This window comes from Boleophthalmus pectinirostris, unplaced genomic scaffold, assembly GCF_026225935.1.
Source record: "Boleophthalmus pectinirostris isolate CB_2022bp ecotype Guang Dong unplaced genomic scaffold, ASM2622593v1 HiC_scaffold_3, whole genome shotgun sequence".
Classification (NCBI taxonomy): Eukaryota; Metazoa; Chordata; class Actinopteri; order Gobiiformes; family Gobiidae; genus Boleophthalmus; species Boleophthalmus pectinirostris.
Genome location: NW_026571299.1, coordinates 20,816,998 through 20,837,767, shown reverse-complemented (window position 1 = coordinate 20,837,767; position 20,770 = coordinate 20,816,998). Strand labels below are relative to the sequence as shown.

The 20,770-nt window shown below is 40.5% G+C and overlaps 1 protein-coding gene across 1 annotated transcript in view; it reads right to left on the bottom strand.

Annotated features, from left to right (window-relative positions):
• Positions 1-5,510: 5,510 nt before the first annotated feature.
• Positions 5,511-20,770, bottom strand: part of LOC110165735 (trypsin-like) — a 30,840-nt gene continuing 15,580 nt past the window's right edge. The window contains exons 4-5 of the mRNA XM_055160311.1: positions 15,186-15,449; positions 5,511-6,937 (exon numbers count right to left, since the gene is read on the bottom strand). Of these exons, the coding sequence (XP_055016286.1) occupies positions 6,764-6,937; positions 15,186-15,449 (438 nt within the window). The 3' untranslated portion in view covers positions 5,511-6,763. The remainder of the gene's footprint in view (positions 6,938-15,185; positions 15,450-20,770) is intronic.

Below are 20,770 nucleotides of genomic sequence, written 5' to 3'. Positions count from 1 at the left end.
TGTGATTTGTTAAAAAACTCATGTTTACATCTCAATGTCGCTAAAACAATGTGTATGTTTTTCACAAAATCTGCAAATAGAGAGAGATCCAATAGTTCTTGTAGATGGGAAAGCCCTACAAGTGGTACAAGAATACAAGTATTTAGTCACAATGGATTCTCAATGATCATTTTAAAAGCATGTAAAAAATCTGAGAAACAAAATTAAATTAAATTTAGTAAATTTTAAACACATTGGAAGAAATGTAACTACAGAGGCCTCAAAATGGTATCTAAATGCACCACTCTGTCTCATATAAACTACTGTCTGACAACTATCATCACTCTAAAATATTGAACAATATAATTTTCTAAATTGGGAAAACATAATTATTCATTCAGACATTATTCTAGTTCATTAAACGCTCCCTGGTCTTGCTCCAGCCCAATTAAAAGAGTTCATACAGGAGAATTTAAACACAAACACTGGAGCCTGGAGCAGAGGAGACTGAAATCCCGTTCAGGAAGACTTCATTTGGACAGTCGGCCTTTTCAGTTTGCACCGCACACTCTGGTCAATCTGGTCCCCACAGAAATAAGGAACATGACCTCTGTCCAGAGCTGCAGTAGATCTGTGAAACAACAGCTTCTGGACAATCACACACGTGAACAGAACTAATCTGTGTGTTTTAACATCACAGCAAATGTCTCTGTTTTGTTATGTGATTGTGATTTGTGTCTTTTGTCTTTAATGTATGAGCTGTGTGTGCTTTTAACATGTTCTCATTTTACTGATATGTCTACAGTTAATACTCACTGATCTTAATGTGTTTGTCATGTGTGATGGACTCAATGTTACTGTGCCTATGTCCTGTTTTTTGTCTTGCCATCTTCCTGCCAATGGGACTACGTATGAAAATGACCCTGCAACTCAGGCACATTTACATGCTGATTAATGCACACTGCCCCATATTTAATAAATAAACATAAATAATTGCAATAATAATAATAATAATAATAATAATAATAATCTAAATTCATTATAAATATATTTAAAAATTAGCCCTACCTTATACACAATAAATGGTGAAAGTCAAGGTCTGTGCTGTGGCTCCTCACATGTTGAAACCATAGCAGGTCCCATCAAACTCCTCTCCTCTTTTGTTTCACTAATCCCTGAGTCTGCTTTGTACTTTGATAATGTTTACATAGAAACCATGGCTTTTGGGGCTCACAGATACTCTTTCACAACACAATCACAAATCACGGCTTGGGGGCAGGAGACGGCTCTTTCTCAGTGGCCTTCATGTTCTGTGTTGAACAATGTGTTGAAAAGGGAGAGGTAAGCAGAGCCGCATGTCCACAGCTTTAATGCACCAGGACTATGAGAGAGGGAGACACACCCAGTACCCACGGAGCAGCCATCCATAGGAGGAGCACTGGAGGAGGGCCACACATCGGAGGAACACTCCATACCACTGGGAAAATTTAGGGGAATAGTGTTGTTTTATTTTGAAATATTGGGTTTGAATTGTAATTTGTTTCTTTTTTTTTTAATGTTGTCCTGTTGGCTTCATCAGTTCAGGATCTGTAGTGTGAGGATCAGCACTTCTAAGACCGAGGCCATGGTTCTCGACTGAAAAAACGTGGCTTGCCCTCTCCAGGTGGGTGGAGAGTCCCTGCCTCAAGTGGAGGAGTTCAAGTATCGCAGGGTCTTGTTCACGAGTGAGGGGAGGACGGAGCATGAGATTGACAGGCGGATCAGTGCAGCATCGACAGTAATCTGGTCGCTGTATCGAACCGTTGAGTTGAAGAAGGAGCTGAGCCGAAAGGCAAAGCTCTTGATTTACCGGTCAATCTTCGTTCCTCACTTATGGTCATGAGCTCTGGGTAATGACCGAAAGGACCACGGATACAAGTGGTCAAAATGAGTTTCTTCCGCAAGGTGGCTGGGTGCTCCCTGAGAGAAAGGGTGAGAAGCTCAGTCACATGGGAGGATCCTGGAGCAGAGCCGCTGCTCCTCCACATCGAGAGGAGCTAGTTGAGGTGGCTTGGGCATTTGTTCTGGACACTTCCATCAGGAGTTGTTGCAGACATGTCCCACAGGGAGGAGGTCCAGGGGAAGATCAAGGATATGCTAGAGGGACTATGTTTCTCAGCTGGCCTGGGAACGCCTTGGGGTTCCCCTGGAGGAACTGGAGGAAGTGTCTGGGATGAAGGAAGTCTGGGAGTCCCTGTTTAGACTGCTGCCCCCATGACCCAGCCCCGGATAAGCAGAAGAAAATGGATAGATAGAGATTCAGTTGACAGTCATAGGCCTGTCACAATGATTATTGATACTTTGCAGCTGATATGATGTCATCAACATTCTTTGGAGGTGATGCTAGCTGTAGGCACTGCCCTGTCTGCAGCTCTGTTACTCAGGTCAGACATTAATCTGACCTTTGTTTTAACACAATCTGATCAAACGAGCTGATGTGGTTAAAACTACAACAAGTGATCTGATTGTGCTGTTAAATAACCATTATTACACTCAAACAACATTACAGTCACAAGCTAGCTAGCACTCTAGTCACTCACACCTCTTAAATCCAACTCCTCCACAGGACCATGGACGCTCGCACTGGTCACAGGCACATGTGCTGTTTAAATGCATCTTGTCTTTTATTCATTTGACAGTTTGCTAATGTGTGTATTGTGTCACCATGGTAACTGCTGAACATTCTCCTGTAGACATACATATAGAATACCCCAACTATTCATAGACTGATGGAGAATAAATGGTGGAGTGTTGCAGAGAAGAGGAGGAGGTGATTTACATGAATACAGATCCAGCACAGAGACATGAACCATCAGGACTCTGTGAGAGAGTCCATTCAGCCTAGTACAAGCCAGTGTGGCTCTGCTTCTGCTGTAGGGAGTATTATAGCTCTGGGCTGAGTTGGCAGTATGGGGCTGGCATAGCACAGAAATGCACTTTTTTTTTATTTTTTTTTATTGTGAACATTTTTATTGTTGTCAGTATATGACAGTACAGTAGTTCCATAGTTATATCTTATTACGTTTTATTTTTCAGCCCAAGAGTTTGTTTTCATACGTGACAGTTTGGATTGCTCCATGAGGTCTTCCTCAGAGTCACATGATGTTGCTGTGACGTGTCTGGTCAGCTGATTTATACAGAAGGTCGTCCTGCCTCCACTGGTAGGAAGACAACGCCCAAACCTGTTTAAATCAGCTGTGCGAGAAGTCACAGCAACATTACGCGACTCTGAGGAAGAACGCAGGGAGTCACGTATGAAAACAAACTGTTGGACTGAAAAAATAATCTAATAACATAAATTACCAGAAGATCAAATGAACCTCATTGGACCATAGTTATACTTTTTTTTTTCTTTATTACAATAAGATTTGAGCCATAGAGGGCTGGATAAATAACCTCCATGACTCACTATAGATACAGTATCTATACTATATACTATAGCTATAGTATCAGTATATTTAATTCTGCTGATGACTTATTTAATGCAGCTCATGTTTTAGTGATATTGTCCTTTTTTTTAACTTTACTATAATCCTGCTTTAGAGTTACTGTGTCAGTGGCATACACTAATTTCAGTATTATCATTTATCAAAGAGATCTCGATATCACTGAAACATGTATGGACATAAAACCAGTGTTTTAACATGGTAGAGAGCTCCAAAATGTCAATTTTGCAGAATACGGCGTCTTTAAAAGTGCGATATTGTAGTTTGAGGAATAATGTGTGATGTAAAAGTGTGTGTGTGTGGAGCTTGGATGGTGTGAGTTACTCTGAGTGTGTGGGAGGAGAGAGAGAATACAGGACACAGGAGAGGCTTCTGCATATGACATCATTTATGACACACCCAGGTAAACAACAGTGAACAGCTCAACAACAGGATCAAAACAACAACACACACGCACACAGTGGTGATGACACTTGTTCATGTTTTCCTGATTCTGACCTGGTTTGGTGGATAGAACTTTTGTTTATCATAGTTTTACATCAGTTACATTACGGTCTTTAGGGAAAAGTACAAAGATGCAGGAAGTAAAATGGTAGTGTATATCTCTGCATACAGTATGTCATCAACACTGAAACCCCATCCAAAAAAGGGACTATTTACACACAAGAAAGGCATTTTTTTCAGTTTAAACCTTTACTTAATAATACCAAGCTGTTGTCATACATTTTTTATTTATCTAATCAAAACTGTTGTGTAATTTAGATACATTTTGGCCTTGTTTACATATGTTTGCTGGGTAACATTATAGACTTAGTTTCACCCAACTCAGTTTAACTCAATTAAATTTCATCAAAATTAAAAATCTAAAAAGAATTTGGTGAGATTCTTAGTAAAAATCTGAAATGTTTGTGTACTTCTTGTATTTGCACTTTTTTCCCCCCAGATTTTCTTCATAAACTTGTAAAAACTATGATAAATATTCATATATAGTATCCACCAAACCACAAAACAACTAGAAAAAAAATATCATATGCACTTTATTATTATGAAATGCAACAAAAATCACAATGTAGACACTTCAGATTTAAAAATACAACATTACATTAAAAAAAGTATGTTTCAAAAATAAATTACATTTGTGTAATGATCAACACTGCATTGACAAAAATCAAGACATATCTCATTTCCATTAAGGAGCTCTAAATTTTCTGGTGGATTGCTTTTCCTGGAATGTTACTCATTAAACTTATCTATCTCACTGGAAACAGGCATTGTAGGGCATTGTTTCCCAAAGACTGGGTTGCGAACTTCAGGTGGGGCGCAAGAAATTTTTTTTGGGTTGCCGTGTTACAATCTGCATGTAGGTCTGCAGTATATAGTTCTGCCTATACACCTGATGTGCTGCTGCGCTCTCCTCCTGCACCCGGACTGGAACACGCGACAAAAACACAGACAGGCTCATCTATCACATTAGAAATGTTCAGATGTTAAGACACGTTTTGTATAATTTCTAATCTTTTTGTACCGCATTTTTCTCAAAAATTGACAGTGCGCTTTATAATCCGGTGCGCCTTAAGTATTAATTCTGCTTGTGCTTACTGACCTGGAACCGATTTTATGTGGTACACAACGCTCAAAAATCAGTAAGAATGTTTTAGTACTACTTTGGTAAGTGAAGTGGCACCGCTATACGATCTGTGTGTAGACTTTTTATATCGGAAAAGTTTCACATGAACAATCTCCAATGCAATGCAGGCACAGTTCAGACTCACCGTCAGCAGCACATCCTCAGAGAGAACACACATGTTCCACTGAGTTGTGTCCTTTAGTCCGACAGAAGCCGACCGCATCAGTGCACAAGGAGCGAGCTGTTTTTATCAGCACTTATAGTTCATGCAAATGAGCCATGTGGTTTTAAGTTTAGTTTCTGTAAAACGTAATCAAATATGTGCACAAAGCTGCATTAAACACATTATCACTCAACGTATATTTGAGTCGTCCTCGTAGGAAATTTTTTTAAAAATTACAAAACTTAAATGACCCACCTACATTCACATTTATAATACAGATTCACCAAGACAGGGAGGCAAGGATCAGTCTCAAGTGTCATCCACTTAAAGTGCCTTATAATCCGGTGCATTGATGTATGAAACTAGACAAGAGAATTCAACTTTATTGATATTGCGCCTTGTAATCCAGTGTCCCTTATAGTCCGAAAAATACAGCAACTGTTTTATTGACTATTTTGTTCCAGTATTGCTGATTCAACTGAATGAAAAGAAAAAGAAATGGGCTACATTTAATGTCCAAATAGGCAACTTATAGATCCTTTTATTGCTGCTTCAGTGACTGTTTTTCATTGTTTCAAACTTGAGTAATAATAATTGATCAGAGACACGATCACTCAGTCAACAATAAAATGTCCTCATTAATGTTCAGTAATACTCAAATCCACTTTTATTTGATTTACAAATAATGTCTATTGACTTAGGTCGCGAAGGTTTGTGTCTTTTAAAATATGAATCTCCAGAAAAAAAGGCTGGGAAACACTGCTGTACGTGTTAAGTTATAGAGGTGAACCCGCTCAAAGTGAGAATGCATGTGTGCATACATTCTGAGGACCTTTTCAAATTCAAAAGAGATAATTTTTTTTTTTATTGTTAATCGCTATGGCAACACACTCCATTTCTCATCATTCATCTCATGTAATTTTCATGGGTTTCAGCTTCCTCTCATATATGCAACATTTTGAAAACTTTTTCCCATTTAAAAGATATTATGGATAGGTGAATTTAATGCCATACTGTGGAACATTCAAGGAAAAACAATGACATCTCCATGAAGACAAGAAGGTGTTGTGGATCCTCTACCAGCAAGGTGATAGTACAAGCTTAAAGGGCCCATATTACACTGTTTTCTGATCTTTGTTATAATATTGTTTCCTCATCACAAACAAAACCTGGATTTGTATTTTGTATTCCACTTTTGTTGCACCTCGTGATGTCATGTAGTAATACAGGAAGTGCTTCACTGTGTTTTTAAAATCCATACATCTTCACTAGCTTTATTTTGATCATTTCAGGCCTGTGGAATTACCAATCTCTACTGAACTAAAAGTAAAAGGTATCTGAACTTGAAAACTACTGCTTTGGAGATACAGACAGACTAATAAAAGTATTACTCAAATGTGTGAATGAAACAAAACATAATTTCAGGTCTGTTTTTAATGCAGTAAGGACATTATAACATGGATAAAAGTTATAATGTTGAATACTTTAAAGTTGAATACTGGTTGGGCTTCATTTGTGCGATGGTCCAGTGCAGTGGGAGGTTGAGATGGTGTGTTCGATCCAGTTTCTGTACCTGGAAACTGAGGTGTAGACTCCTGGAAACCCGTCCTTCCCACAGGAACGCCCCCATGAAACCAGACCGAAGACCTGAGACCTGCACACCAGGGGCCCACCTGAGTCACCCTGAGGAGACAGAGGAGACCACATCTACTGTGAACATACATATATTATTATTGTTATAAAATTTTATATTTGTTACTTCTGATTAGTGACCAGTGACTACTGAGAAAGATCAGCTGACAACAAGGGAAAGACCCTGTAATGACTAACAAGAAGAAGAAGAAGAAGAAAAAAAGAAGTGCTTGCAAAGTCCAAACTCAGGGCAACAGATTGTGCCAGATGAAACTTTGTGCCAGTGCACTTAGAGAGGGTGGATGGAGAAGTTCAAGTAACAACCTTGTGTGATGAAGGAAGAAAGAAAAGGCAAGGACAAAATTTTTAGGTACAAATTTAGAAATCCTGATTCCTAAAGAAAAAATATGCATCTGCAATCGAACAGTTTCTGCAAATTTACCTTCTTAATATAGACAGAAAATCTTCTTAAACGTGGTGGTGCAGAGATGAACAAAGTATTTGAAATCTAATCAATTCACTGACACATCAGAGCAAGTAGAAGGAATAGCAGGTTTATCTGGGTGTTTGGAGCACACCAGTGTCATATGGCATTAAATTCAATCTGCCAAAGAGGAACAAAAGGAGTCCTATGTCTTGGATTGACAAATGCTTATGGCTGTATTCCACATTCATTCATATGTACTTCATTTACATTTTTCACATACTAGAGAAGATTACAATTCATTCTTCAGTGATCTGGAGACCTGTATTTCTATACCACAGTTCACTACAGCTAGGCAGTCAGTGGAAAAGGGAGCTACGGCAGGCTGCGCTGTGTCACAATGGCAGCAGAACATCAAAATGGATGTCAGGAGGAAAACATCTACAGAACAACTACCACCAATAAGGACAGAAGACAGTTACAGCAACAGTACCCTTCACCAGAAGGCCTCTAAAAAAAACTCAGAAACATCACAGAATGAAAGTAAAGCCCAGCAAAAGCAGAAGCAGCTCCATTGGCAAAGGTCACATCTCAGAGCAGAGCCTCCACATGAATGGAAGGCCCATTCCAACTATCTCAGAGTTGCCCGTGAAGAGTCTGAGACAATGTATAATCAAAGTCTGAAAGACACAGATCAAAATTCAACAATTTAGTGCTTGGCTCATTTGAATATAATATTATTGCTAGGCTTAAAGTTGTGGTGCCTCCAGTATGCTCATTTCTGAGACGTATGTGGCCACTGAAAATGTATGAAAACCCAGTGAGCAAAGTGAAGATGCCAGAGCGCAATCAGTGTGCATGAAACAGTGGCTTGGAGTTCCACCATGTATGAGCCCAGTTGGTTTATATGGGACAGGAAACTGGAGTTGCCAGTAAAAGGCCTGGTGGAAAAATTCAAGAACATCAAATTAAGACTTGTTATGACTCTCAATTGACTCACAGGAGTACATTCTTCAAAGGTAAATGCAGGAAAGAAATGGGCTCAAACTGAAACAGTCCAAAATGCCACATCATCTCTATGTCATATGTCATGGCCCCCAATCGAGTAAGGGAGAGCTGGCTTTGGGTCGATACCACGTATTCCTCGGTGGAATAAGGCTACACCTGTGGAACGACATCAGGTTGTAGTGGAAGAGATGAGAAGGCAGGAGGAAGAAAAAAGGGAGACGAAAGGAATGCAAAGCTCATGTCAATGGCCAGAGAAGGTCAATGGACTAACAATGGAAGGTCCACCATTGAGCTTCATCATCAGAAGCTAAGCAGGGCTGGGCCTGGTCGGGACTTGGATGGGAGACCTGGGAAAATCAGGTGGCATAGGGAGGCGCCAGTCGCAAAAAACTCATTGTGTCCTTAAGCAAGACACTTCACCCATATTGCCTAGTATGAAAGTGGTGTGTGCGTGAGTGATGGTGGTTGTCAGAGGGACCGATGGCGCAGACTGGCAGCCACACTTCAGTCAGTCTGCCCCAGGGCAGCTGTGGCTACAATAGGAGTGAGTAGGAGTGACTGAATAATGCTCTGTAAAGCGTCTTTGTGACAAATGTCTGTGAAAAACGTTATAGAAATAAAACTTAGTTACTTCATACTACGAGCAACATATGACCTCCTTCCATCATCTTAAAATCTACACCAATGGTTTAGTGAAGACCCAAGCCCCTACATCATTAAAGCATGTCCTGTCAGCTGTATGTTACAGGGGTAAATTATATATATAGACGGTCTGAATAATGACATCAGCCCAATAAATGAGGGAATGGTAAACTATTTACCATTACTGAAGCGAGAACTTATATAGTACAACCAATGAAACCAGAACTGTTAAAAATAAATACATTATATTTACAATAAAATTATTCAAAACCAGGACCATTAAAAATGTAAATATAAAAAAATGAAGGTAAAGTTCAGCTGTGTTCAGTCCATGTGTCTTTCCCTGTTCCATGTCCACACCTCTCGCAGGTGTGACCTGAGCACAAAGAGGAGAAGCACCAACCAACCAGACAATAACACCAAAAGCCTCATATTACCCCCACCAGGGACACTCAGGGGGCTGGAAGAGCTCCTCACCCTGCCGATGTGTCTCTGAGCATCCAACTAGTTCTCAGGTGCGCCTTTTGTCCACTACCGGCCTCACACCACCTCCTGAACCTCTAGACCAGGAGACACAACACAAGGCCAGCATCCCATACACAGCAAAATGGTCCTGTAGCCCTGAGCTTTCTTCACGAGTACTGCTAGCCCACCAACCTCACATCTCCATCTTCTCTGTCCTCTTTCCCATCATGTCTCCTTTTACATGATTCTCTGTGTCCTAGTGTTAGAGCATCCGTGTCACGTGGCGTGTGTTGTCTAGACAAGCACAAAATACACCAATATTATAAAAACACACTAAAAGCAAAGAACTACAGTCTTTCCCACTGGGGTCCCATTACATATTCGACTAGCCTTTCTCGGACATATCCTTCCTCATAATCAAGTATTAAGGCAGAGTTGGACAACTTCTCTGCAACAGATTTCAACAATGAGCCTCAACTAAGCCCATGTTTGTCCCAGCAGACCACCCAACAAATCACCATAGTGCACCTAAGAGTGTGAACCCCTGCAGGTCACACAGGATTGGAAGTAGCAGATGACCTTGATAAAATAATTGATGTGGCCACAGCACTCTGTCCAGATATGGTGTCTTCAGCAGCAGTAAAAGTGATAGTGACAGAGTGTTAGAACGGTTCCAATAGGAAGAGGGTACTTAGGAATCCTTTGAGAGACAAAAGACCATATACTCAGAGTTAGTACTTCAAGTAGCCCAGAATGGATGGAAAATTAACGTCTTTCCAGTTTTAGTAGAGTGCAGGGGGGTTGTGGTAACATCCATAACCTACCTGTTAAAGAAAGTTGGGTTAAGAGGGTCCTCACTTCGGTAAATCATCAAGTCATTTATAACAGAAAATAAAACAGCAGAGGAGGAGGCTAAGGGCATGTGCCTGGAGTGCCCTCTGGAAATGTGGTGGTCTAAAAGAAGGAGGGCCCTCACAGGACCCCAAGGAAACAATTTACCTTCTGAACTACAGGCCATGATTAAAATCAGTGACTCAGCTCAGGGATTCTAGCTCTACTTCTCATCATAAACCAGGTCTGATTACCTGTTTAACTGTAATCTGAAAGTTAAACAGTATTTCCTCCACACAATAGGCTTTGTTCCTGTGACGTAAGCACACTGCAGACTCCCTCTAGTTTAAACTGAGCTGGAGAGAGGTCTGGATTCTATGGTGGACAGATTGCAGACTTGTTGACCTGGTTTATGGTTTATATGTGTGTAATTACTGGGCATATCCACATGAAACAAAAAACGGCACAAAGTTCAACATCTTCTCTTCTATAAACATAGGTTCAACATTAGTGATTTCACTCCCTTGGAAGTGTACGATTTTACCTGACATTTTTGTCAATATGTAATTATTCATATTCATATATTACTTCATATCTTGAATCTCAGACTTTTATCAAGATTTTGTACAGTCTGGTAAATATTTTCAGTTTATATGAGCAAAAACCCATTTCTGGATTCCACTGGTTCCATGGTTAGAACATGAATCCTCAAAATCTCAGAACTACCTAAAACGCACATAGAACCTTATAAGAGCACTAATAATGGTGCTGAGAAATGTTATGATTTTAAAAGGCAGGTTAGCAATGAAAAGACATGTTATTATCTTAAATTGGATTTTTTTTTAAATATAACAATTAAATAAAATAATCAGGTAACATTTTGACTTCTTGGAATATCCACAATGATTTCGAAGCTTTATTCTGAGAATCAAATCAATGTCCAACATTGTTTTGAGGTAACAATGGCACTTTTGGAGCATTGATCCTCCTCTGCCTGGTACCACAGACAGTTCCCAGCACTGGGACCTTTGAGCTTTATTTTGGGAGATACTCGATACTGGGCGAGTCTGGAGACCAGACACTATTCACAGACGCTTACGCACATGGAGAGGTCAGATGTACACGATAACAGGGGTCAAGGCACCTGCACAAGCTTAAATTACTGGGTACTCTTGTAGAAGTAGTAGTAGTACTACTAGTATTAGTACTACTACTACTACTACTACTACTACTACTACTACTACTAGATGTCCATAAAAGGTCACAGCACCTACAGACTTAACTGGATATGGTTGTAGTAGCAGCAGCAGTAGTAGTAATACTAGTATTAGTAGGACACAGAGAGGTCAGATGTCCAAAACTGCTGTCTGTTAGACAACTGGATACTGTTTTAGACTTTGTAGTACTAGTAGTAGCAACAAAAGTAACTGTAGTAGCAGGAGGAGGAGAAGAGGTAAGATATTCACAATAACTGAATACTGTTGTTTATATAGTAGAAGTAGTAGTAGTAGTATAGTTGTAGTAGTAGTAGTAGTAGTAGTAGTATAGTTGTAGTAGTAGTAGTAGTAGTAGTAGTAGTAGTAGTAGTATAGTTTATAGTAGTAGAAGTAGTAGAAGTAGTAGTACTAGCAGTAGCAGTAGCAGTAGTAGTAGTAGTAGTAGTTGTAATAGTAGTAGTAGTAGTAGTACTGTATAGTGGTAGCAGTAGTAGTAGTAGTAGTAGTAGTTGTAATTGTAGTAGTAGTAGTTGTTGTAATTGTAGTAGTAGTAGTGGTAATATAGTAGTAGTAGTAGTAGTAGTAGTAGTAGTAGTAGTAGTAGTAGTACAGTTTGGGAACCCGTAGGACTGTTTTGTTTTGGGGGTTTTTTTTTTTTTTTTTTAATCTGCTACACACTTTCATAAACTGTAGCCGTAATATTTGGGTGTAAATTTATAAATCAGTGCCAGAACTTTGAGCCAATATTCAGATTTACAAGCGAACAAATTGTTTTTCAAGACAACTCCTCTCCTCCAAACAGCACTCATTGAAAAAATCTCTCCTCTCTCTCTGACATGTTTTCTCTCTCTCTTTCCCTCTCTCTCTCTTTCTCTCTCTCTGTCTGTTAAATATAGCCGTTAATTAGTGATTCAGTACAGACCCGAGGCATAACAACATATAGCTCTCTCCCCCTCTTTGCTCTATCTCTCTCCCCCTTCTCCCTATGTCTCTGTTCGTAAAGCCCCCCTCTTTTTTCTCTCTTTCGCTCCCTTTCTCTGTCCTCTCTAAGTCTCTACGTTCTTCTGTCTATCTACCTCTCTTTCTCTCTCATTCCTCAAGTGTATAGTATGGTTTAATTAAAAATGAGCCTTTCCTTTCAAAGTAGTCCACAGTGAATCCTCTGCTCCTCTTCTCCTCTCCTCTATTCCTCTGACCTCTCCTCTATTCCTCTGACCCTCTCCTCTATTCCTCTATTCCTCTGACCCTCTCCTCTATTCCTCTATTCCTCTGACCCTCTCATCTTCTCTGACTCTCTCCTCTCCACAAATTGATCTAGGTCAGGAGTACCTAGGTGTTGTGCATTATTGAGGACAGTTGATTGGATTAAATGTATAGCAGGGAATTGAACCGATGAACTTGCTGTAAGTTGGCAATGTGATCAACCATACCCCCATAGTGAATATACTGACCCAGTTTTCTATTATTGTCAGGATTTTATCAACATTTAATACTTGCTGTTACATAATCCTCCTGTCATTGTGGTATTACTGGAAATCCGCCAACTTAAATCCTGTATTTATTACTAGTTTCTTTCTGGTTCCACTAAAAATTCAATCCTCGACATGGGATTTGAGCCAAACAGCGTCCTGTCCTTCCCACAGACACAGACACATGTGGGACATGGGCTGTGGATGTGCCAGGAGCAGATCAGGTGACTCTGTTCTGTCCTGGGATTAACATGTAAAAAAAGCCAGTGAAGGGACAATGAAATCAAGACAACAACAACATTTAATTGCTATAGTTTGGAAATGTCTTTTTCTAAAGCTGGGTGGCCAAAAGGATTTTGTTTTGTGCAGACTGTTAAGCTCCCTGACGCGCATCTTTGATTTCTTCTGATCAAATGGACAGATATTGTTCATGTTTTGTCGCCCTGGCCTAGGGGAGTTTGTCCTCTGCATTTGACCTGTCCTTCAATGTCACTAGTAGCCTGGCAAATTCAGAGTGATCTCTCTCTAAAATACAGAGATCAGTCTGGTCCCCACACTCTGTCACATCTCCAACCACAACCCAACATGATCGTGTAATCTTTTTTTTTGTTTTTTTTGTTTTGTTTTTTCAAAAAGGGCAGATGTCCACAGTAAGAAACAGTACCTGACAACTGGATACTGTTTTAGATTTTGTAGTACAAGTAGTAGTAACAAAAGTAATAGTCAAAAGTAATAGTAGTAGTTGTAGTAGTAGTAGCAGTAGAAGTAGTAGGAGAGGTCAGATGTTAAGGATAATTTAAGGGTCCTCTTGGTGCATCACTCGTGGTCACACTTGGTCTCATGTTTACTTTGTTTTATGGTGTTTATGTGCTGCTTTGTGTTGTGTTGTCCTGTTTTTTGATAAAACATGTTACCCCCTGTCCCAAGACAAATTTCTCCCATGGGAGACAATAAAGGATTATCTTATCTTATCTTATGTCCAGATGTCTCTTACACGAGTGGATACTGTTGTCTATGTAGTAGTAGTAGTAGTAGTAGTAGTAGTAGTAGTAGTAGAACTAGTAGTTGTTGTAATAGTAGTAGTTTTTTATTTATTTTTTTCATTGACACATGTGAAACAAAAACAAAATCAATGATTCGCTTAGTGATTCTGCAGAAATCTGTCATGTTTTTCAGCCCAGACATTTGTTTCTTTTTCCCATTTGAACTCTAGAGATTCACCAGTGACCACACACTTATCTTTGTAAAGAATAGGCTCTCTTCACACTTACGTCACAAACCAGGAACATGTTTGAAAAGATGGAATGACTATTTCCAGTGTACCTACTGACTGTGATCAAACCCACTGAGGTAAATGTGATCTGTGATAAAATGAAGACTGCAGACGTATGTGCTGTTTGGGAATCATCTGGAATTTGGTGCCTCATCTCTTCTAATCACATGTACCCATGTACCCACATGAGTGCTCAGAGTTGTGTGTCAATGGGGAAATGATGAAAACTGAGGGATGGTTGGAATTGTTGATTATCCAAACAAAACAGAATGCTACAATAACATGGAGATGAAGAAAACTGGGACATTTTCTCATTTTTCCTTGATTTTGTCTGACTTACTAGAGCAAACAGAGACCAAAGGAAGTTGTAATTGCATCTTTTCAAACGTCTACCTGGTTTGTGACGTAAGCGTGAATAGAGTCTGTTGATGGAGCACGTGTTCTGATCCCAGCCAATGTCACTGACTTGATGACCGCAATGTGAATTTTTTAAAGGACTTTTAATAATAATACGTTTTAATGCAAAACTCATATTGATATTGTGATTAAAGGCCATTGTATTACTTATGTTGGACTGAAACAAAAAACACTGGTAATCACTAAAAGAACCCCACCCAGATATAGGGAGAACATGCAGACTCCAAGAAGTGAGATTCAGGTGGTCCACTCACACACTCCAGGACTCACACTCTAGTACACACACTCCAGTACACACACTCCTGTTCCCAAGCTGCTGAGGCACAAGCTGTTTATGTACTGTAATACACTTGCCTGATGCACACATGCGACACACACACACACACGCACACACTCCACACACTCCACACACACCCTGGTCCAGTCTTGTTCCAGTTCTAGTTCAAATCTGGTCCAGTCCTAGTCCAGTCCTGGTCCAGTTCTGGTTCAGTCCTGGTCCAGTTCTGGTTCAGTCCTGGTCCAGTCCCGGTCCAGTCCTCGTCTAGTCCTGTACCTGGCATGAGTCTTTCCCCGTGGAGCCTGCACAGATCATGTTCTGGGTGATGGTCCCGTTGAAAGAGCGGCTGCTATTACAGCGCTCGGAGGAGACCACAGAGACCCAGACAGTGCGGAGGGCAGGAGAGTTCTTCTGCTTTGAGTCTGAAGATGTGGAGCCCCAGCCAGATACCTTACACCACTGGCCCTTCTCCGGGACGGAGCCTTGTTTGGGGAGAGGCACCAGCGACACAGCCTCACTCTGAACCAGGGGCCAGGAGAGCTGTGTGGGGAACAGGAGGACAATTAGAGACAAGTAGAGACAAGAAGAGACAGTTACAGACAGGAAGAGACATGCAGAGACAGTTAGAGACAGGCAGAGACAGGTAGAGACAAGTAGAGACAAATAGAGATATGTAGAGACAGTTAGAGACAGTTAGAGACAGGTAGAGACAGTTGGAGACATGTAGAGACAGTTAGAGACATTAGAGACAGTTAGAGACAGTTAGAGACATGTAGAGACAGTTAGAGACATGTAGAGACATGTAGAGACAGTTAGAGACAGTTAGAGACATGTAGAGACATGTAGAGACAGTTAGAGACAGACAGTAAGAGAGACATTGTAGAGACAGTTAGAGACATGTAGAGACAGTTTGTAGAGACATGTAGAGACAGTTAGAGACAGTTAGAGACATGTAGAGACAGTTGGAGACATAGAGACAGAGACAGTTGGAGACATGTAGAGACAGTTAGTTAGAGACATGTAGAGACAGAGTTAGAGACATGTTAGAGAGAGTGTAGAGACAGTTGGAGACATGTAGAGACAGTTAGAGACAGTTAGAGAGACAGTTAGAGACATGTAGAGACAGTTTAGAGACATGTAGAGACAGTTAGAGACATGTAGAGAGACATGTAGAGACAGAGACAGTTAGAGACACATGTAGACAGTAGAGACATGTAGAGACAGTGTAGAGACATGTAGAGACAGTAGAGACATGTAGAGACAGACATGTAGAGACAGTTAGAGACATGTAGAGACAGACATGTAGAGACAGTTAGAGACATGTTAGAGACAGTTAGAGACATGTAGAGACAGACATTAGAGACATGTAGAGACAGTTAGAGACAGTTGTAGAGAGACAGTTACAGTTAGAGACATGTAGAGACAGACAGTAGAGACATGTAGAGACAGTTAGAGACAGTTAGAGACATGTAGAGACAGTTGGAGACATTAGAGACATGTAGAGACAGTTGGAGACATGTAGAGACAGTTAGGTAGAGAGAGACATGTAGAGACAGTTAGAGACATGTAGAGACATGTAGAGACATGTAGAGACAGTTAGAGACATGTAGAGACAGTAGAGACATGGAGACAGTTAGAGACATGTAGAGACAGTTAGAGACATGTAGAGACATGTAGAGACAGTTGAGAGACATGTAGAGACAGTTAGAGACATGTAGAGACAGTTAGAGACATGTAGAGACAGTTAGAGACATGTAGAGACATGTTAGAGACAGTTTAGAGACAGTGTAGAGACAGTTAGAGACATGTAGAGACAGACATGTAGAGACATGTAGAGACAGTGTTAGAGACATGTAGAGACAGTTAGAGACAGTGTAGAGACATGTAGAGACATGTTAGAGACAGTGTAGAGGACATGTAGAGACAGTTGGAGACATGTAGAGACAGTTTAGAGACATGTAGAGACAGTAGAGACAGTTAGAGACAGTTAGAGACAGTAGAGACAGTGTAGAGACATGTAGAGACAGTTAGAGACATGTAGAGACAGTTAGAGACATGTAGAGACAGTTGGAGACATGTAGAGACATGTAGAGACAGACATGTAGAGACATGTAGAGACATGTAGAGACAGTTAGAGACATGTAGAGACAGTTAGAGACATGTAGAGACAGTTGGAGACATGTAGAGACAGTTAGGAGACATGTAGAGACAGTTAGAGACAGTTAGAGACAGTGTAGAGACATGTAGAGACAGTTGTAGAGACATGTAGAGACAGTTAGAGACAGACATGTAGAGACAGTTAGAGACATGTAGAGACAGTTGGAGACATGTAGAGACGAGACATGTAGAGACATGTAGAGACATGTAGAGACAGTTGGAGACATGTAGAGACAGTAGAGACAGAGACATGTAGAGACATGTAGAGACAGTTAGAGACAGTTAGACAGACATGTGAGACAGAGACAGTGTAGAGACAGTAGAGACATGTAGAGACAGACATTAGAGACATGTAGAGACAGTTGTAGAGACATGTAGAGACATGTAGAGACAGTGTAGAGACATGTAGAGACAGTTAGAGACATGTAGAGACAGACATGTAGAGACAGTTGGAGACATGTAGAGACATGTAGAGACAGTTGGAGACATGTAGAGACAGTTAGAGACAGACATGTAGAGACAGTGTAGAGACATGTAGAGACAGTTAGAGACAGTTAGAGACATGTAGAGACAGACATGTAGAGACATGTAGAGACAGAGACATGTAGAGACATGTAGAGACATGTAGAGACAGTAGAGACATGTAGAGACAGTTGGAGACATGTAGAGACAGTTAGAGACATGTAGAGACAGTTAGAGACAGTTAGAGACATGTAGAGACATGTAGAGACATGTGACAGTTAGAGACATGTAGAGACAGTTTGGAGACATGTAGAGACAGACATGTAGAGACATGTAGAGACATGTAGAGACAGTTAGAGACATGTAGAGACAGTTAGAGACATGTAGAGACAGTTAGAGACATGTAGAGACAGTTGGAGACATGTAGAGACAGTTAGAGACAGTAGAGAGAGACAGTTAGAGACATGTAGAGACAGTTAGAGACATGTAGAGACAGTGTAGAGACATGTAGAGACAGTGTAGAGACATGTAGAGACATGTAGAGACAGTTGGAGACATGTAGAGACAGACATGTAGAGACAGTTAGAGACATGTAGAGACAGTTAGAGACATGTTAGAGACAGTTAGAGACAGTTAGAGACATGTAGAGACAGTTAGAGACATGTAGTTGGAGACATGTAGAGACAGTTGGAGACATGTGTAGAGTTAGAGACAGTTAGAGACATGTAGAGACAGTTAGAGACATGTAGAGACAGTTGGAGACATGTAGAGACAGTTAGAGACAGAGACATGTAGAGACAGTTAGAGACATGTAGAGACAGTGTAGAGACAGTAGAGACATGTAGAGACATGTAGAGACAGTAGAGACATGTAGAGACATGTAGAGACAGTTAGAGACATGTAGAGACAGTGTGGAGACATGTAGAGACAGTGTAGAGACATGTAGAGACATGTAGAGACAGACATTAGAGACAGTTAGAGACATGTAGAGACAGTTGTAGAGACAGTTAGAGACATGTAGAGACAGTTAGAGACATGTAGAGACAGTTAGAGACATGTAGAGACAGTTAGAGACATGTAGAGACAGTTAGAGACATGTAGAGACAGTTAGAGACATGTAGAGACAGTTGGAGACATGTAGAGACAGTTGGAGACATGTAGAGACAGTTAGAGACATGTAGAGACATGTAGAGACAGTTAGAGACATGTAGAGACAGTTGTAGAGACATGTAGAGACAGTTAGAGACATGTAGAGACAGTTGGAGACATGTAGAGACAGTTAGAGACAGTGTAGAGACATGTAGAGACAGTTAGAGACAGTTAGAGACAGAGACATGTAGAGACATGTAGACAGTTGGAGACATGTAGAGACAGTTAGAGACATGTAGAGACATGTAGAGACAGTTAGAGACATGTAGAGACAGTTAGAGACAGTTAGAGACATGTAGAGACATGTAGAGACAGTTAGAGACATGTAGAGACAGTTGGAGACATGTAGAGACAGTTAGACATGTAGAGACATGTAGAGACAGTTAGAGACATGTAGAGACATGTAGAGACAGTTGGAGACATGTAGAGACAGTTAGAGACATGTAGAGACAGTTAGAGACATGTAGAGACATGTAGAGACATGTAGAGACATGTAGAGACAGTTAGAGACATGTAGAGACATGTAGAGACAGTTGGAGACATGTAGAGACGAGACATTAGAGACATGTAGAGACAGTTAGAGACATGTAGAGACAGACATGTAGAGACATGTAGAGACATGTAGAGACAGTGTAGAGACATGTAGAGACAGTGTGGAGACATGTAGAGACAGTTAGAGACATGTAGAGACATGTAGAGACATGTAGAGACATGTAGAGACAGTTAGAGACATGTAGAGACATGTAGAGACATGTTAGAGACAGTTAGAGACATGTAGAGACAGTTAGAGACATGTTAGAGACAGTTAGAGACATGTAGAGACAGTTGGAGACATGTTAGACAGAGAGACAGTTAGAGACATGTAGAGACAGTTAGAGACATGTAGAGACAGTGTAGAGACATGTAGAGACATGTAGAGACATGTAGAGACATGTAGAGACAGTGTGTAGAGACATGTAGAGACAGACATGTAGAGACAGTTGGAGACATGTAGAGACAGACATGTAGAGACATGTAGAGACAGTTGGAGACATGTAGAGACAGTTAGAGACATGTAGAGACAGTTAGAGACATGTAGAGACAGTTGGAGACATGTAGAGACAGTTAGAGACATGTAGAGACAGTTAGAGACATGTAGAGACAGTTGTAGAGACATGTAGAGACATGTAGAGACAGTTAGAGACATGTAGAGACAGTTAGAGACATGTAGAGACAGTTAGAGACATGTAGAGACAGTTGTAGAGACAGTTGGAGACTGTAGAGACAGACATGTAGAGACATGTAGAGACATGTAGAGACAGTTAGAGACATGTAGAGACAGTTAGAGACATGTAGAGACATGTAGAGACAGAGACATGTAGAGACAGTAGAGACATGTAGAGACAGGTAGAGACATGTAGAGACATGTAGAGACATGTAGAGACATGTAGAGACAGGTAGAGACATGTAGAGACAGTTGGAGACATGTAGAGACAGTTAGAGACATGTAGAGACATGTAGAGACATGTAGAGACAGTTAGAGACATGTAGAGACAGTTAGAGACATGTAGAGACAGTTGGAGACATGTAGAGACAGTTAGAGACATGTAGAGACAGTAGAGACATGTAGAGACAGTTGGAGACATGTAGAGACAGTTAGAGACATGTAGAGACAGTTAGAGACATGTAGAGACAGACAGTTGGAGACATGTAGAGACAGTTAGAGACATGTAGAGACAGTAGTAGAGACATGTAGAGACAGTTAGAGACAGTTAGAGACATGTAGAGACAGTTGGAGACATGTAGAGACAGTTTAGACAGAGACAGTAGAGACAGTTAGAGACATGTAGAGACAGTAGAGACATGTAGAGACAGTTAGAGACATGTAGAAGTGGTTCAGATGCGGTACCTGGTTTTTCTTTAAAAAATGAAACACAAAATTAGTTTTTTTTTTTAAAGTTTACAGTGTTTCAAAGTTCTTCTTCACTTACCTTGTGCATTCAAAACATCCTAATTATTCACTACAATGACTTTCTGAGCACTTTTCACAACTTTCAGAGACCAGAGCAGAGTTTTGCCATCACAGTAAAGTGAAAAAAGGACAAGATCCTCTT